Genomic DNA, 17308 nt, shown 5'->3' with positions numbered 1-17308 from the left:
CGCTTCGCTGTGACTCCGTGCAGGCAGCATCTAGTTTTTCACCTGACAGCTCCAAGGCATTGGGCTTCTGTTGCCTCACGCTGCCATTGCAAATAGAAGGGAACGAGCACTCGCGCACCATGTCTCTGCAGAGCGCTTCGCCTCGCTGCACTCGCTTTGGTTTGATGTGGGTGCAAACATGAAGCCGTGAGAGAGCAGCACGAGGGCAGCAGGCTGCAAAGCGCGGCAAAGTGCCTGAGGGAATGGGCTCTGAATAAAGAGTGGTTCGGAAAAGGTTTTTTTTCAGATCTGAGAGCGCTAGGACTGTGATGTGCGCCCTGTGAGAACCGATGTGACCCACAGGAAGGAGGCACACCGAAGCAGCTCAGTGATTTACCACTGAGGAAGTTGTGCAACATCTTTCAGTAAAGGCTTTTAGGAGCTTTAGGCCCTTCCCAAAGGGCCTGGGCCTGTCTTGGGCCCAAAGTGTGAGAGAAAGTGGAGAGACGAAGATAAGGTTGATGTGACCATGGGAGAGAACACAGGAGCAATGGAAAACAAGAGAGCTAAGCTGTGGTCCAGCTGCACTAAATGAAAGTCTCAGCAGAGTAAGGCACCTGCTTGAGTCACTCATGCACCGTGGTTGTTATAACCACTGGAGAAGGAAGTTCTGCATGTGTACCTTTCGTTCTGTGTGAATTGAAGGACAAAACCTTGTATCTACAAGGAACGCTCCTGGTTGCACCGTGGCAAATTTTCAGTAACCAGCTCTGTTGCTGCAAACATCAGAACACTCACTGGTAAATAAGCTGTGTCTTGGTTGTAGTCTGATGATAACAGCTTGTACATCCTGCAAGTTTGTGAGGCTGCAGCAGTCCGACTAACATTGCAATGTGCTAAAACAGTACAAAATAGTGGCACACTATGACACAACTAACAACTTGTGTTCCATGAAAGATTAGTATTTAAAAGACTGGTAGTAAGTAGTACTGTGTCCATCTGTGTGTTTCTGTATCAATGCTGTTGTCAGAATAACTGTGACGTGTTACACTGTCTACTATCTCTTCTTCTGAATCTAACAAGATCGCAATGACAGATTAATAAGGATGACTTGAATAAGTCCATCAATTGTGTAAAGATATAAGAGTGTGTACGTGACGATGTATCCTGAGGATAGGAAGGCCCTACAGAAGGATCTGGACAGGCTGGATCGCTCAGCTGAGGCCAACTGTATGAGCTAAGTGCCTATAAGACCAAGTGTTAGGTCCCGCACGTCAATCACAACTACCCCATACATCACAACAGGCTTGGGGAAGAGTGGCTGGAGCTTACTCAGCATTGGTGTGGCCACACCTTAAGTACTGTGATCAGTTTTGGGCCCCTCATTACAAGAAAGATGTTGAGAACCCTAGGATGTGTCAAGAGTTGGGCAACAAAACCGTGGGGGGTTGGGAACACAAGTCTTGTGGGGAGCAGCTGAGGGAACTGGGATGCTTCAGTCTGGAGAACAGGACGCTCGGGGGGGAACCTCATTACTCTCTATGACAACCAGAAGGGAGGCTGTAGTGAGCTGGGGGTTGGCCTCTTTTCCCAGGCAACTAGTGATAGGATGAGAGGGAATGCCTTCAAGTTGTGCTGGGGATGTTCAGGTTGGATATAAGGAAAAAATTCTTCTCAGAAAGAGCGGTGAGGTATAGGAACTGGCTACTTATGGCAGTGGTGGGAGTCCCTGGAAGTTTGCAAGAAATGTTTAGATGTGGCACTGAGGCACATGGTTTAGCAGACAGTTGGACTAAGTGATCCTAGGTCTCTTCCAACCTTAAAGATTCTATGATCTGATACATGTTGAAGGATGCTGCACCAACATCTCAAATGTTCCCTGTAGTCCAGCAGGACTGTGCAGGCTAGAAATACCTGCAGGGAAGAGCTCTAATGCTAGTTCATGTCCTGGGCATCCATATATCCTCCTCTGAAATCTTTATTGGCAATTTAAGCAATCCCTAATTTTTAATGTTAGCTTTAACATTTAACCAGAAATAAAAGCAGGTAACATAATATCAAAGTTCAGCAGTATGAGAAAAAAAAAATCAAAACAAAACAACTGTTACATTATTTTTAACCCCAGACAGAAGACGATTAGGTTGCAAAGATCTTCTGAACCTGGAGAATGACTTCAAGGCCTAAAAGATTCCTTCTCCCCCCCCCAGTTTCAATCTGAAATAACTTATTTTGGAGATAGCAGGGAGGGAAACTCCTACCCATAGCTTCTACCTAAGCAGCGTAAGATACCAACAAACCATCCCAAGAATTGCATCCTTCCGGAACTGCCATAATTACATCCATCAAAGAAAATAACAGAAACAACTCTCTCAGAAAAACCCCTTCCCTAACCCAAACATCAACATGAAATAAAACCTGTAATGACTCAGGCATTCCTAAAGCATTTCAAAGCTTTAGGAACACACACGTTTAAAGCAGGCTTTGAGCACATTCGTTTCAAAGCAGAAACTAAGCTAAGTAGCCATTAGCACAGAAAATAAATTGTTTGAATAATAATATGCATATACTGAAATCCTTTTTGAAGAGATTATGAAATTATCCCTTCCTTCCACCTGCCTGTATTTCACAACATGCACACACTTCTAAACACAAATTATTTTGTCCATTAGGAAACGCATCTGAAACATTTTCCATTCCATTGCCATTCTCCTGATTCTCCAATTGCACTAGGAACTACTTTATGGAGTATTTTTTTTCATGCATATCAGCTTAGCTTTTATCCCAACCAACTTGTCTTTTCTGTTTCTTTTCCTATATCTCTCTATCCATTTCAATCTGTTCTTCTGTTATCTTTGAAATACTATCCACTAATTTTGAGTGAAAAACTCTAAACAGAAAATTGTTGCCTCTTTAGATGGGCAGCTTGCAAGGGTGGCTATCAGCATTAAACACTGAAAAGAAAATACAATGCATGATTTTTAGAGGACTAACATTGTAATTAAGAGACTAGACTCTTCACACTGAACAGTTATTTTATACAGAAATCAGTAATGCAGGGATTCAGGGTTAATTAACACACAAGCTTCAAAAGAATTTTTAATGTGTTAATTTCTAAGAACTAAGAGAGAACAGTGACTCAAACACTCAATGTAAATATATTCATAGGAAAATGAAGTAGAGGGCAGAATAATAGGGCAAAATAAAGCAGGTGACATGAAAAAGGAAGTGGTTTAACCAAAGCAATTTCTACCACCCTAGAAACTCTTGTCTCCTTCACAGTGAATCCTCTTGATTAAAGTGACACAGGGAACATTGTTTCTGAAAGATGCCATCTCTGAGAGACATACCCACGTGGCAACAGCCTGACGGTCTTCTATCTCCCCTCAAGAAAATGATCCAAAACACAGTAATGCTGGCAATTAAGGATTATTTATTCATTCAAACACACGCCTATCAACTTCTCCCCATGTACTAACAGTCTTATCTGAGCATCAATTAATGTTAATCTATACAATCAAGAGGTGCCTTAGTTTGCTGGACATCATACAGCAGAGAGAACAGCCAATTCAAATGGGGTTTTCAAAGGTAATGTTTAAAGAAGTTAAGAGAAACTAGGGAAAGCCTTCCTCACATGCCATTATGCAGCAAGGTCACATTAGCATGCATTAAGGAAGCACTGTAAGCTTTACTTCTGAATTACATTTTCAAGTTTGTGTCATACTCTCAAAGGTATTGAGTCAGGTTTTAATATTCCCTGATAATAGGGACTGTGAGGGTAAACATGGATAACTGCATTTAAAAGCATATTACTTTCACTATTAATTTGCAGCTTTAGCACTTGTTGAGACTCGACCTACAACCTCACAGATGTTATTTTTAATGGATTTATACATACAAAAAATGGGATTCTTTTGATGGATCTACAAATCCTTTGTTTCAGACGGCTCACTATGAAGAGGTTAATTACTCATTATCTGTATAGTCTCCGTTCACCTTCAGACTCTGCTCAAGCAAGTTACGAAAAAGGTCCACATCTTTCCTAAGGACCAGCAAGATCAGATGCATATAAATACACTGTGACAAAAAATCCTATAATCTAACACTTCTTCTAATTATTTGATGAATTATCTAAAATTAGTCATCCACTTGTATGGGCCAATGTCAGCTCTATCAGCACACCCAGAAAGTGTAAATGTAGTCTTGAGTTCAGCCCTTACCCTTCAGTAAGCCAGACAAACCAGTTTCAGTTTAAAAGAATGGATTATTTCAGGATTTCGGTCATGTTACAGGATGTACAAAAACAGAACAAAGCGTACAGTAGCCATACTGCAATGCTTAGCAAGTTCATTAGTACTGAGTTGAGGTGATACAGAGCCCTCAGAGTACCAGCGCGCCCCAGACTCCCTGAAAGGGACCAGCTCTTAATTGTAACATGATTTTGCTCAGCTGTAAGCACCCAGGAGAAGAAGCAGTCCTAGTTCAGTATCAAGCACATCATGCTGTGTGCTCTTTTGGCACAAGAACACACAGAACACACAGTGGTAATGCCCCTCCCTACTCAGAAGTGCTCTCGCTGGTTTCTTTCATGCTTCCTTTCTTTGCACAGCATCAGGAGCAAAGGTCTGGCTGGAAAGCTGTTGTAGGTTACCGCCTGGTATCTTGGCCTGCAGTGAGTGCAGAAAATCATTCAGACCCCCTCAGACAGGAGGAAATCTCCATCATCTTTCAGCTCCAACCTGTCCACACTCTTCCAGTGCCTGGAAACTGAGCACCAGATTGATCCAGTTAATTTCCCTGAGGTTTTGGCAGCACTGTGAACTGAAGTCAAATACACTTTAGCACCACTATTTTAATTCTCAGTTTTCTTCGCTTGGTGTTCATGGAGGCTGTGGTGGGTGCATCAGGCCTCAGCATTCTCTCTCAGCTGTTACAACAGCTGCAACCTCACATGTGTCAGAAAAAAAATGCCACTTTGTCATCCAAACTCATACATGCCATCAGTCAGCAACTGCTGAACATAGAGCTAGCATTTGGGGGTTCTCCATATGAGCTGAAGATACTGCAGAAAGAGCATACCAGCACGCATTGACGTGGCATTGGCAGTCAGCATCACATTAAACAGTGCAAGTGGAAGGGTATAAAGTCCCAGCTTAGTCATGCATTTAAGTGCCCAATTTCCTCCATATACTGATTGTACACACCTTACCAATTTTCCACGTTGATATTAAGAAAGATGTCCTGTGCATGATACAAAATGAACATTAACTTGCACACGTTCTGCTCTCTGCTCATTCCTCATATACATATACCATAGCATTTCTCCATGGCTTCTAAATCTGCTTCCCTTGTCTATCACATTTTTTCTGTGGTTCCTGTACTTGCCTCTCCCACTTCCTTCTCTAGAATATAAGGAACTAAGCAGTAAGCAAAGAGACTATTTTTTCATGTAGCAAAACACAACACTGGCTCAGAGCTGCGTGTTGTGATAAGTCCACACCTTAAGGCTCTGTTGAAGAAACAATTCTCCAACAGGCCAGTTCCTAGAAAGATCACATTCTGCACAGTACTGAGAAACTTCTTATATATACACACTGTAACCACATGAGTATGAAACAGGGAAACCACTGATAGAAGCAGCCCGGGCCTTATGCACCAAGTGGTGCTTGGCCTTACATGCCATTACTGTGTAGTTTGCCTGTAGATGCAGAATACCTCCTTAGGTGTGTCCTTTGGGTATAGACAGAAGCATCTAAAATTGTGAATTTCAATCATTAAATGCCACTCTGGGTCTAAAATCTACTGAGCTAGCTCGTAAGTTAACACAAAAAGATACATAGTAAGAGTGGTACAACAACTGCAAGAAGTTAAAATGCAAAGCTTCTCCTTTTTTAAAATATGTGTATTGTAAGTGATTTATTCCAAGCAGCCTTGCTTTTCTAAAGACACTGTTCTATTTATGGTTTGTCTTCATTTTCTGCCTTGCTGCCAATCTGCAGCGTAAAGAACCAATTTTTATTTCAGGACTCCACACCTTTGATGTTAACTCTTCCCTATCTGTTTTACGGATTTCAGAACTGAAAGCCAACCATCACAACTCAAACTAGAAGCTCAATCTAGTAAACTCTGCAAGTCACAGTTTTAACCAGCCCCTCTGAAGAGTTTGCTCTTTTGAGAAAATACGAAGAAACACTAGGAAGGAAGATCTAGCTTCTACCTTATATTATCCAACTGCCTAACTGTACCTGAATGATTTTATAACGTAGTGCTTTAAGAACCACAAAGCATCTGAAAGCCTTACAGGAGCCCACTCACCAGAGGACATCTTATTGACACACCTGTAACACAACCCTGTTTTTTCCCCCTGTTCACCTCATCTCTCCACAGCAGTTATAAGAGGCAGACAAAGCATTCTTATCTTTCTGTTAAGTTTTTATGGCAGTGTCACAGTGCTGATAACAAAGTACATCCAAAGACAATCAAGCAGCCACGCAATCATCTTCATGTGGGAGATGTAATTTCTTGTAATGTTACTGTATTTAGTAACATGTAATAAATTTCACAACCATACCTCCATGGAATTTTATATTGTTAAATTTTGCTTATTATTGCTGGCACAGCAAGCAATTCTTGTCTGTGCAGACTGGAATCTACAGAACCACCTGGCAGTCCAGTATGGCAAAGCCATACAAAGCAATAGCCCTACTGCATGGGTTGCAAGTTACCATATTACAGGATAACTTGTAGAGGAATGTAGAGTAATGCCATGCAATTTTTATAAGGCCACAGCACGAGATAAAAGGACACATTAGGTCATGGAAAAGCAAAATGCCTTTTCTAAAAATTGACTGCAAGCTTAGTCAACAGCATGGAATTGTCAGTAAAGCCCAGCAGGGATGTCACAAGATGGACAGACAGTATTTGAAATCACAGCTACTCTCCTCCACTTTGTTTTGGTTTTTTTTGTTTTTTTTTAAGAAGGCAGATACAGCACTGAGACTCTGACAGACTCCCTGTGAAAGATTTAATCCTGCTCCACTCACGTTACTTTATTTCTGAGAATGAAAAAGAAATGATAAAATGCCATCAAGTCACAGCAGCAACCTTTCAATGCCACTTTGCACTGTTGGTGTAACTTAATCTCAGCCAACAAGACAGATGAACAAGTTTGATCCCTTGGTGTCATTCACTCTTTTTTTCTTTTTCATTTTAACTTGACTGAAATAAAATAAACAACAACAACAAAAAAAACCACTCCACACTGGCATAACAACTTGTACAGAGCAGTGACAGAACAGACTCGATGGCAAATTGTGCTCTCTAGTGGAGAAATGTGATTCTGTACAGTAAAGTTGCAAGCCATGCTGATTCATCCACCTGACCAACAGATTTTCAGTGCAGAGAAAAATATCAAGAAATTCACAGTATGAAAGGAGTGCAGTGCCTCTTTCAACAGATTTATTAAGACCTAGTTTGGTTTATACTGCATTACATGAGAGACTACAGCTAAATAAGGCTTCTAATTATACAACAAAGAAAATGCCTGAGACATGCTTTTATGTTTGTTTACATTTAAAAAATAATGGCACCTTTAATGCAATAGCAAAACATTTCCTTTAATAACAGGACTACTGAGTTTACTTGTATGTGGCCCTTGTTAATATTGTACGGTGTGATGAAGATGAGTTTTGAACCAGATAGCACTGCTTGGTTTATAGAATGAAGACTGGGATTTTCCTACAAGTAAGTTTAATAACAAGATTATCTGTCTATGTATTTTCAGCCATGAGAACTGACATGAACCCCAACTTCTTTATTTCTAGTTATGCATACATAGAACCTTTATCTTAAAATATACAGAATGGGTCTTCAGGAAGTCCTAATTCTTCTCTGGCTTGTTAGCTTCCAGCATTAAGAAAACACAACCCATTTTCTTCATCACAGCTCTCCTCTCACTGCTCTTTCTGCGTAAGTCCAGACTAATGAATACACGAATTCAATTTAATAGCGGATCAGCTAGAATTGATTTTTAAAAATAACTTGACCACTTTATGCTTTCTCAACAGTATATAGAATTTTGCTTCTTTGAATTCTGCATCCTAACTAGGTTGTTGGAATAAGTCTGAGGTTAGAAGTCAGAAATATGAAACTGTTTAAAAAGCTACATTTATGGTTAACACACTGATTTTAAATAGTATTAAAATATCACATGTATTCTAGTTCAAAAGTAAGGATGTAGCAAGACATGGATATTAAAATTCTTTTTGATGTGGTTAAATGTGACCATCAGCTGTTGACTATTAAGGAAAGTAACATTCTCTTCCTCTTTAGTCCTTAAAGATGAAATATGGGAAGGAAGCATGGGGAAAAAGTTTCTTTTGGGAACACACACACACACAGAACTGCCTTTCATGTTCTGACTCCCTAATACACTGTATTACATGCTTTGCAGTGCAGAACTTCAGCAAAGCCAAGCATTCAGATCTAAGAAGTATCATAAGCCATAAACAGAATCACACTAGTTAAAAATCTCCCTTACAAGAAAATCCAGCTGGCAAATATTTTATTTTTAATGAAAAAGGTTGATAACTGACCTTTTGCCGAGAGCAAGAAGGGAAGAGTTCCAGTAACTTACGGTATAACTGGTGAGGATTTTGTAGAAATTTAAACACTTGTATTTAGTTAATCCTATGATAGCAAGCAAATTTCCAAAGACTCTACACCAATACTCACTCATAATTTTGTCAGAGAGCAGTTGTCAGTGATTGGATAAGAGAGAAATCTAGCTCTATTTCAGTAGTTTTAGCATATCACTTTAAAGGAATATTAATAAGAACTAAGTGAAAAACTGTAGTTTGGGTATGTCTAAATATCTGTATTTATGAAGTGCTGGAAGTCTGTAATAGGCAGTTTCCATTTAATGATCTCCTGTCTCTGTCAATTAAACCATACTTTAAGTAAAAACCATGTATAAGAAATACTTCATCTGAGGGAAAAATGTTGAAATTAAGAAGGCAGAATTTGGAGATACCTCTTCAAGTTCCATAAAGCTATTGCTATAGATAGGTTGTAATAGAGAGTGATCTTAGAGTAGGTTTTGTTTAAAATTCAATAGGGCTTGTGCAAAATTAGCATGCAGTTGTGAGCATATTGTTATTAGCATTGTTGCACTAACACCCATCAGTTACACTACAGAGCAGAGTAGCTGAGAGAAATACTTGTTTTCCTGAGTGGGTCGGTCTGCAAAACTTGCATTTTTTAGCTATAAAAGCTTTATCACAGAAGGCAGAAGTTTCACTGGTTTTTGCAGACTAAACTAGAGTTTGTTCACTATCAAAAGCCTTGGAGAAATAAAACAAAGAAAAAAAAAAAAACCAAATTACTGCTCAGTAGAATTATGCCTCAGGTTGTCCCAAAAATAGGTCAAAAGTTGTATTGTAGGCTACGAGATCCTACCTAGAAATTCAATTTATCCCACATAAGAAGTGCAAACATCTTGTCCTTCAAATAAAATCAATCTCTGCATTTCTTGAAGAGAAGAGAAAAACAAACCAAAACCCCAGATGGTTCAAACTGCCTTCCTATCCCCTACTACAAGACAACTTTGAGCTTTTTGGGACACAACTAGGAAGTCATCCACAGTGACAAACTACAGTTGCTACTACAGCACCACCATCATGGAACACTTTAGGGATGATTTCCAGTAACTCCTTCAGAAGCTATTGTGCAAAGAATGCAAAAGCTTGCACTGACCTATCATAATTTAAGTACTCGCTACACTCCATGATAAAGAGATTTTAGTGAATCTGAAAGCACAGTCCAGAAGACTTTTGTAAGAAAGAGAAGATGTCAGCTTTCTTTCAATTTCCTATAGCTCAGCAGCTGTAGAAGTGCCATTTGTGTAGCCACCTTTAGACTTCATGTGGTCCTGGATTGATACAGCCTAGGAAAAAAAGAAAAAAGAAGGTTTAGAATTAAAACATTCATCTTACAAAGCCTGGTTGTCAGAGCAATTTTTAGAAGTATAAATTTAATTAATTAACTTTGCTCTGGACAGCCTGGTCTAGCCATGGCAGAGAGGCTTAAACTAGATGATCACTGTGGTCCTTTTCAACACAGGCTATTCTATGATTCTATGATAAAGAGGCAGATGAGCCATTTGTTTATAGTGCTGGGTTCCAACAGTAATGGGGAGAAGTAGCAACTAAACCCAGAACTTTCAAATATTATTTTAAGTCAGTGCACGAAATGGGTCTCACTGTCCCAAATTCAACTACTTTCATCCCTCATCCTTACACAGCTTTAGCTGCTGATGTGAAATCTGGACCTGCCAAGTGCTTCCACAGAATCATTATCCCAGCAGGCTCCTATCAGATAAAATAACACTGGGGAATACAGATTCTCTTGCTGAATATATCATCCCATAGCGCTGAACATGTACAAACCAAGGGTCAATTCTGTTTTTTCCTCTCATACTATTATCTAGTATTTTAGGATCTATCAGCTCCACAGGCTGCTGAACTGAGATCTCTGCTTACCCAAGAATGCGCACTTACTGATGAAAAGTCACTACTCATCTCTCTTATCCCCACATGTGCATTGTGAACAAAGTTCATTGGTTCTCCTATCATGTTCCGGTCCAATCGCTGACGCCTCTTCTGTGAGAAAGAAGATACCTCATGTTTCTAACTCACAAAATATGAGGCAGTTTTCAAGCAGAAACAAGCAGCCAGTTCAAAAACAACAAAATCAGTGCTATCCCCATTTAAGTGACTCCTTATGGCAAAGTAGCTGAAGTTTTTGGCTGCTCACAGTAGGGGAGGCTCAAACTCACTTTTATTACTGCTGTTTGATATTCAGCAAAAGGTTGGGAAAGTCATTCCCCTTCATGCAGGGGCTGAGACTACAAGCAGTCACATAGACAAAGCTTCTGGCTAAAATACATGCAGTTCAAACACAGCATAACACATCCATTTTTTGCATTTACGTTACTTATCTCGTTTAATCAAGAGAACATGACAATGACAGTGTTTTCCATATAACCAAAAGACAAAATTATGAATCAGTAAATCAGAAAAGAGATGACAGCTGTGCATCTACCTACCGGCTGGGGCTGCTCACCGTTGCACCAGTTAAAACAAACCAGGAACTCAGTCATTGTATCTTTTCAGTAGGTTGGAAGGTCTTGTTATTGAATTATTTATCTGAAGTTAGTTTAGGAAGGAATCGCTTCTGTAGATCCACAGGTAAAGATCACAGACAGTACCTGACAGATATACCTGGAAAAAGTTTATTGTTTAATTTACATGAAAATGCAGAAGTTTTGTAGCAGTTATTGAGATATAAACATTTCAACAAGACTAAAACAAGAGCGTAAGATAGTTGGTTTAAACATATCTGTACAGAAGAGTGGGGTCAATTTAAAAATCAGTATGTTCATATCAGAAATCAGCACAGGGAGGTGCATGTTTATTCCGAGACAGACAGTAGAATATATTCCAGTTTCTTGACAGAAGTGTAATTACAGCAACACAAGAATTACATCAAGTCCCCTTCAACAGTTGATGGCCCTGTGCAGGTAGAGCTTGCCAAAGCTGCTCAGATCTTTTAGTGTTTCCAGAGATAATAGCCCGAAGAGACAACAGATTGAATGCTTAAGCTTTATGAACAGTTGCAAGAGAAAGTCTTCTTTTATCTTCTGTAGTAAAGAGAACCCCAAAAAGCCCTTAGACCACACACACACACACAAAAGAGCTTTTTAGCTCTTTATCAGCAACAGAACCTGTTAATCAGACAAAGCCTAGAGCTTCCCAGAACACAGAACTGTTAACACAGCAGTCCTAAGCCAGAGGCACAAACAGGAAATCTCCCTGGCTGTACGCACCCTAAAGCTGTGATAACACCCAACTTTCTAGGTGTAGGCATTCATAAGCTCCTTCAAATAAAAATCACGGCTCTGGAGGAGGCTTTCATAACAACCTTTTCATATTCCAGATTAATAAAGCAAGATAGTAACAGGTTAATCTATTTAAAAGCTTTTTAAAAGGCTTACAGCTTAACAGAACGTGCAACATCATAAATGCAGCCATTCTGAATCAACACTGAAGTCTCCACAAACTGTGCAAACTCCCCCTTCACAAGCATCTCTTGTACAGTCCCACGATGGTGTGATTAGCACTTCTATTTCTTTCACCCCTGGAGCCATCCCTCACCTCCTCACTTCTCACACTACAAGCAGATTTTTAAATTTCTGCCATTTATCTTTCAGAGCTTTTGTTACATTTGTCTCTTAGCTGTAGGTGCTGTATATGATACATTATTGCAGGATGCAAAGCTTCCATTTTATACTGGATGGTTTTAATACAACTCATTCTCTGGCTAAACTACATATTTCAGTCACTTGGTCCTCTCACCCAGGCCATTCTCACCGCTGTGTGAGCACAGCAAAGGCACAGTAGCCCCACAGGAGCATGCAGAAATCAAAGCTGTTGCCTACGCGTTGCGTTAGTCAAAGACTGTTCGGGTTTATTTTGTATTAAGGAGGCCATCAAATCTACAGTCTTCTCAAAAATCACACAGCATGTCTGTACACCAATAACCTACTCTGAAAGTAGGCTTACTGAGAGTTTATCAGCACCAAATCAGATGGGGACACCTCCCCAGCCCCCCCTGCAGTTGCAGCATACCCCTGCCGTCAGCCCCGCGCTCGCTGTATACCTGTGTCCCTGCTGCTCGTCCTCCTTCAAGAGCTGGTGTGCAGCCAGCTCCTGGTTTGGCAGCCCCGGCGCAGTTTCAGCTCGTGTCCCTGGCCTGCAATCCTGATGGCTAAAAAGCTTATTCAGTGCTGCTCCATGCCCTCTTCACTTCAGCACTTGCCGCAGAAGTCTGTGTTGCAGCGTGCTTCAGACTCACTACAGGTGTCAGAAAAGGGAACGGGAGCCAGAACAGCACTGTGGTTTGGCAGGAGATCCGTGCAGCAGCACAGCTCCCTCAGCACTACCATACAGCCCGTGGCTCACTTCCACGCCTGCGGCAGCTCTGCAGGTGTCATCCCAGCAAACCGCAGCACCACACGCCTTCCTGTTGCGCTTGACAGCTGGGCTCTTCTTTTCCTCTGCATGGGTCAGAGGGTCATCCTCCAGAGCAGGAATGTCCGCGTGCAGACACGGGGCACCACCTTCCTCCCAGGGACTCAAGGTTTCCACAGTAACTGCAAGAATTTAAAAACACATCTTCACGCGTTCGGGCGCACCCATGAGTAATAAAAGCCAACCAGAATCCCGAAACCGCAGAGAAAACAACATTTTGTCACTGTTGGCACAGGGGCCAGAAGCGGACAATATCCTGTTGTTCTTTCCCTCTATTTTTCCCCACAGCAGCACTATCGTCAAGAAGAGAGAGACAAAGGGCCGGGGGAACGGCTAGCACGCGCAGACACAGATGCTGAATGCGAGGGGCAGGGCATGGCCGTGCTGAGCCCACAGTGCCTGAATTCCAGCTCCCCTTTACTGAACGTAACACCCAGTTCGCCCTATCACTGCTCCACGTTCTCGCTCAGTTATTACTCACAAGGCGTTACCATCCCCCAGTGGCCGTATGCTCGATATCTGAGTGGTGAGGGGTGGCAGGAGGCAGCACCTCGTGCTTCTGTACCAAAAATGGGCTTTGGACATGATGTGAAACTTGAAGGGCGCAGCAAAGTTACTCTGTTTGGTGAATGAGAAGGTTTAGAAGGCAAGAAATCACACTGTGGAAGAATCTCAGAGTCCATCAGACGTGGCTTACAGACGTGGTTTGGGATCAGCGCCCGAACTCTGCGACAGCACCGCACGGCCCGGTGCCGCGCCAGCCTCCTGCAACCGCCGCCCACAGACCGGGCACGGAGGCTCCGCCCGGGGCTCTCTGAGCGCCGCTGCCTGCACCGCCAGCCCGAGGCCCCGCGCCCGCCGCAAAGCGGAGACGAGCCGCGCCACCAAACCGGCACCGGCACAGCTACCCACGCCAGCCAGGCCGAGCTCGGCTCGGGCCCCGAGGGCGGGCCGTGACCTTGGCCGGAGCGGATGGCGGCGCGGCTCCCGCAGAGGACAGCAGGGCCGCACGGCAGCGGCCTCGCGGCGCGGCCCCGCACCGCCGCGCTTTGCCCCCCACACCGTCCCGCCGAGCCCTAGAGGTGCCGCACGGCGGCCCGGCCATGCCGGCTCGCCCCTCGCTGCCCGCAGCGCGACCGTCAGCGCCTCCGGACCGAACCACCGGAGCGCGCGAGGGGAGACCGCGGCCTCAACGCTGCAACACTGCGCCGCAACACTGCGCCTCAACAGTGCGCCTCCGCGCGGCGCCGCGCCGCGCGGCCCGGCACTCCCCCCCCCACGCCACCCGGGCGCGGTAGCGCCGCCGCTGTGGCGACGCCCACCCTCGGCTCGACGGCCAATGAGCGCCACCCAGCGGCCGCGCTGCGGCCCTATCGGGCGCCAGGAGAGCTCGGCCTACCAATGGGCGCCAGGCGCACGGCGTCGCGAGCTCGCCATTGGCCGCGACGGGGCGGCGGCCGCCCAATAGGCGCGCAGCAGCGCAGGGAAGCCCCATGCAGCGGGCGCCGGCCTCCCTTTGCGGAGCGCTCCGGCGCGGCGCGCACCGGCCCTGCTGCTCCCTGCTCCTCCGGCCATGGCGCTGCCCGGCAGTTGACGTTGGGCTTCTCCCCTTTCATCTCCTCTCTCTCTCTCCCGCCCCTCTCCTCCCCGGGTCCCGGCTCAGGCACGTAGTCGGCCGCTACCGGCGACTCCGAATCCCCGGCCCCGTCCTCCCTTCCTACCCCCGTCCCCCCGGAACAGGCTGTAGGAGTCGGGCCGGGCGGCTGTCGGCCGCGCCATGAACATCATCATCGGCATCGGCGGGTGAGCGCGGCGGGCGGGGCGCTCCTTCGTGCCGCAGTGCGCGGGGTGCGGCGGGGGGGTTGGAAGGCGCCGCTGGGCTCTGCGGGCGGCCGCGCGCACGTGGCCCGAGGGGCGCCGCCCCGGCCCGGCGGTGACGGCCCGCGCTCCCTCCCAGGGTCACCAACGGGGGCAAGACCACCCTCACCCGCAGGCTGATGCAGGCCCTGCCCAACTGCAGCGTGGTGCACCAGGACGACTTCTTCAAGGTGAGCGTGTTCGCGGTCGGCTGGGCGGTCGGAACGGCGGCTGCGTTATCGTTCCTCGTCCCCGGCGCCCGTTATCTGCGCGCAGAGACTGCTGCGGAGCTGGGGCGCCCTCCAAATTCGTTCCGCGTTTCTGCTTTGTGACGGTGCCGCTCCCTGCGGCTGCCCCGACCAAACGTTTTTTTCTTATTGCTGTTTCAGCCTCAAGATGAAATAGAAGTTGAAGATGGCTTTAAGCAGTACGATGGTAAGGTCTCTCTCCAGCGTTATTGAACAGTGTAACTCCAGCTTAATACTTTGATCCTTCTTGGTGCTGAGCGATAACAGCTGGTGCTCAGTTACTGGCTAACGATAGCGTTCTGTCTCAGTGATCAGTGCGTTAGACATGGAGGCGATGATGAGTACCATAAGTGCTTGGATAAAGAACCCAGTTAAGTTTGAACGCTCCCATGGGATCAACAACACGCTGGATGCCCAGATCTCACCAGACAGGGAGGGAGGAGATGAAGTGATCCACATCCTTATTATCGAGGGCTTCCTGCTTTACACCTACAGGTACAAAATACTTCATGTATTTTGACTTCACGTAATACTAAAGGTGCCAGTATTGACTGATGTGAGTTCAGGTGTCACAGCCCTGAAGCACGTGCCAGCCAGAAGCGACGGGCATAGTTTTCCCTTTCTGTTCCTTGGTACAGGCAAGCTGTAACCCAGCACACATCTCTTTCAGGCCCCTGATTGATGTATTCCACCATCGGTACTTTCTTTCCATTCCATATGAGGAGTGTAAAAGGAGAAGAAGGTGAGCTTCTTTTTAGCCCAGTAACATCTTCAGCAGCTAAAGACTTGGTTTCTCCTTAAAGCTTTTTTTTTTTCCCTTTTGATAGGCTAAACATTAACCTAGTTACTGTGTTGAAAAGCCAGAGTTCCTTCCAGCAACCAAACCCTAGAGGTTTTTAATCAAGCTATTGTGGACAGACAACTATTTCACCCAAACTTCTCCTAAACCTGCAGCAGGAGACTATTCATGAATACCACAGTCAGTCATTTAGGAAACACTTTTGCATCTTGCACACTTCAAACCATCACATTTCAACTTTCTTTAGCACTTCTACTTGCTGGTGGTAGCACTGTTGATAAGGTTAAAACTACACTGAATGAAATACATTCAAGATAAGTTGTAGAAAAACTGATTGTACGTTACATAATTTGCCTGAACTTTAATTAGACTATCCTTGAATAACACTGTGTTAATTTATAGTTCAAGGAATTACACTGTACCCGATCCACCTGGATTGTTTGATGGCCACGTTTGGCCTATGTATGTAAAGCACAGGAAGATAATGGAAGATCTTGGTGTTGACGTGGGTAAGTTTTTAATAACTGAAGCACTTTTATAAGGCTGTAAGGCTGTTAAAGAAAAAGCTTTTTAAGTCTTATGTATATATGAAACTGTTAGATGGATTATGTTTTTTCCAGTAAGGCAAATGCATGCTCTTCAAATTAGAATCTGACAGGGTTAGAGAAGCATAATTCTATTATAGCTCTCATTTTACATTCTTATTTTAAGTGCACTTGAATGGAACAAAATCCAAGGAAGAACTGTTTAATGAGGTATATGGACAGATCCAAAATAAGATTGAAGAATTACTTAACATGCAGGTATGTCTTTATGCTTCTAATTGGAACTCCAGGGCAAACCTTTTAAATGCTACGTTGAAAAAGCATGAAGCTGTAACTTGAAATGTATTCATGTTTTTCTGTTTAGAAATAAGCTTCTACTGATTCTTGCAACTGAAGATGACTCCTGTTTGCTCTGTGCTGTCTACCTGACTGCCACTAAAGTTCCAGCTTCTGTGAAGACTCAACTCCTGAATTTGGCTTCATTGAGTTTTCTCCTGAAACTGAGTTACATATGGTCATTAAAAAGCATTTCCCCCTCAGCTGTCATCTCAATTTGTGCTTGAGCCTAGTAGCCGGCCTCATGTGCTTTAAGTCATCACCATCTAGTCTTCTGTAAATTCTATTTGCATGTACTTAGATTATAATAGTTAAGCACATAATGGAACTGATGTTAGGTGGCACAACTCTGCTAATATGCATACACTACATCATTGCTCACTATAACTATACATCAAACACAAAGCTTTTCACTTAGAAAATAGATGAGGCTTTTACGAAAAATACAAGTGTGAGAAA

General features: G+C 43.9%; 3 protein-coding genes across 7 annotated transcripts; 1 reads left to right on the top strand and 2 right to left on the bottom strand.

Moving 5' to 3' along the window:
• Window positions 1-3389: 3389 nt before the first annotated feature.
• Window positions 3390-12894, bottom strand: LOC104912835 (CDC42 small effector protein 2-B-like). Of its 5 annotated transcripts, XR_014885953.1 has the most exons (5): window positions 12694-12827; window positions 11081-11255; window positions 10515-10634; window positions 9730-9919; window positions 3390-4743 (listed from the first exon to the last, which is right to left on the bottom strand). XR_014885953.1 is itself a non-coding variant. In XM_010717440.4 (4 exons), the coding sequence occupies exons 2-4, from the start codon at window positions 11132-11134 to the stop codon at window positions 9845-9847; spliced, it is 231 nt and encodes a 76-aa protein (XP_010715742.1). In that variant the 5' UTR covers window positions 11135-11255; window positions 12694-12894; the 3' UTR covers window positions 3390-9844. The 5 variants fall into 5 exon arrangements, 4 of the variants coding, with proteins under 4 accessions (XP_010715742.1, XP_085090276.1, XP_085090277.1 ...); XM_010717440.4 differs by having other exon boundaries at window positions 3390-9919; window positions 10533-10634; window positions 12694-12894; XM_085234150.1 differs by having other exon boundaries at window positions 3390-9919.
• Window positions 12746-14680, bottom strand: LOC146543555 (uncharacterized). The gene is made up of 5 exons (XM_085234195.1): window positions 14495-14680; window positions 13762-14459; window positions 13546-13682; window positions 12996-13186; window positions 12746-12887 (listed from the first exon to the last, which is right to left on the bottom strand). The coding sequence occupies exons 1-5, from the start codon at window positions 14678-14680 to the stop codon at window positions 12885-12887; spliced, it is 1215 nt and encodes a 404-aa protein (XP_085090321.1). The 3' UTR covers window positions 12746-12884.
• Window positions 14553-17052, top strand: LOC104912834 (nicotinamide riboside kinase 2-like). The gene is made up of 8 exons (XM_085234148.1): window positions 14553-14867; window positions 15022-15112; window positions 15311-15356; window positions 15478-15664; window positions 15840-15911; window positions 16371-16477; window positions 16680-16771; window positions 16878-17052. Exons 1-8 carry the CDS (start codon window positions 14842-14844, stop codon window positions 16881-16883), a joined length of 627 nt encoding a protein of 208 aa, XP_085090274.1. The 5' UTR covers window positions 14553-14841; the 3' UTR covers window positions 16884-17052.
• Window positions 17053-17308: the final 256 nt, after the last annotated feature.

Source organism: Meleagris gallopavo, chromosome 12, assembly GCF_905368555.1.
Source record: "Meleagris gallopavo chromosome 12, MGAL_WU_HG_1.1, whole genome shotgun sequence".
Lineage (NCBI taxonomy): Eukaryota > Metazoa > Chordata > Aves > Galliformes > Phasianidae > Meleagris > Meleagris gallopavo.
This window is presented reverse-complemented; position numbering and strand designations above follow the sequence as displayed.

Bases quoted from the DNA above. Each gene is read 5' to 3' on its own strand.
- LOC104912835 (XM_085234150.1), bottom strand. From the start codon at position 11,134: ATGACTGAGTTCCTGGTTTGTTTTAACTGGTGCAACGGTGAGCAGCCC. The intron at 10,635-11,080 runs GTAGGTAGATGC...TCTTTCTCACAG, and splicing joins ACGGTGAGCAGCCCCAGCCG to AAGAGGCGTCAGCGATTGGA. The intron at 9,920-10,514 runs GTAAGCAGAGAT...TTTTTTTCCTAG, and splicing joins CAGTAAGTGCGCATTCTTGG to GCTGTATCAATCCAGGACCA.
- LOC146543555 (XM_085234195.1), bottom strand. From the start codon at position 14,680: ATGAAAGGGGAGAAGCCCAACGTCAACTGCCGGGCAGCGCCATGGCCG. The intron at 13,683-13,761 runs GTAAGCCACGTC...TTCACCAAACAG, and splicing joins GCTGATCCCAAACCACGTCT to AGTAACTTTGCTGCGCCCTT. The intron at 13,187-13,545 runs GTGAGTAATAAC...AAATTCTTGCAG, and splicing joins CTGGGGGATGGTAACGCCTT to TTACTGTGGAAACCTTGAGT.
- LOC104912834 (XM_085234148.1), top strand. From the start codon at position 14,842: ATGAACATCATCATCGGCATCGGCGG. The intron at 15,665-15,839 runs GTACAAAATACT...CATCTCTTTCAG, and splicing joins TTCCTGCTTTACACCTACAG to GCCCCTGATTGATGTATTCC. The intron at 15,912-16,370 runs GTGAGCTTCTTT...GTTAATTTATAG, and splicing joins GAGTGTAAAAGGAGAAGAAG to TTCAAGGAATTACACTGTAC.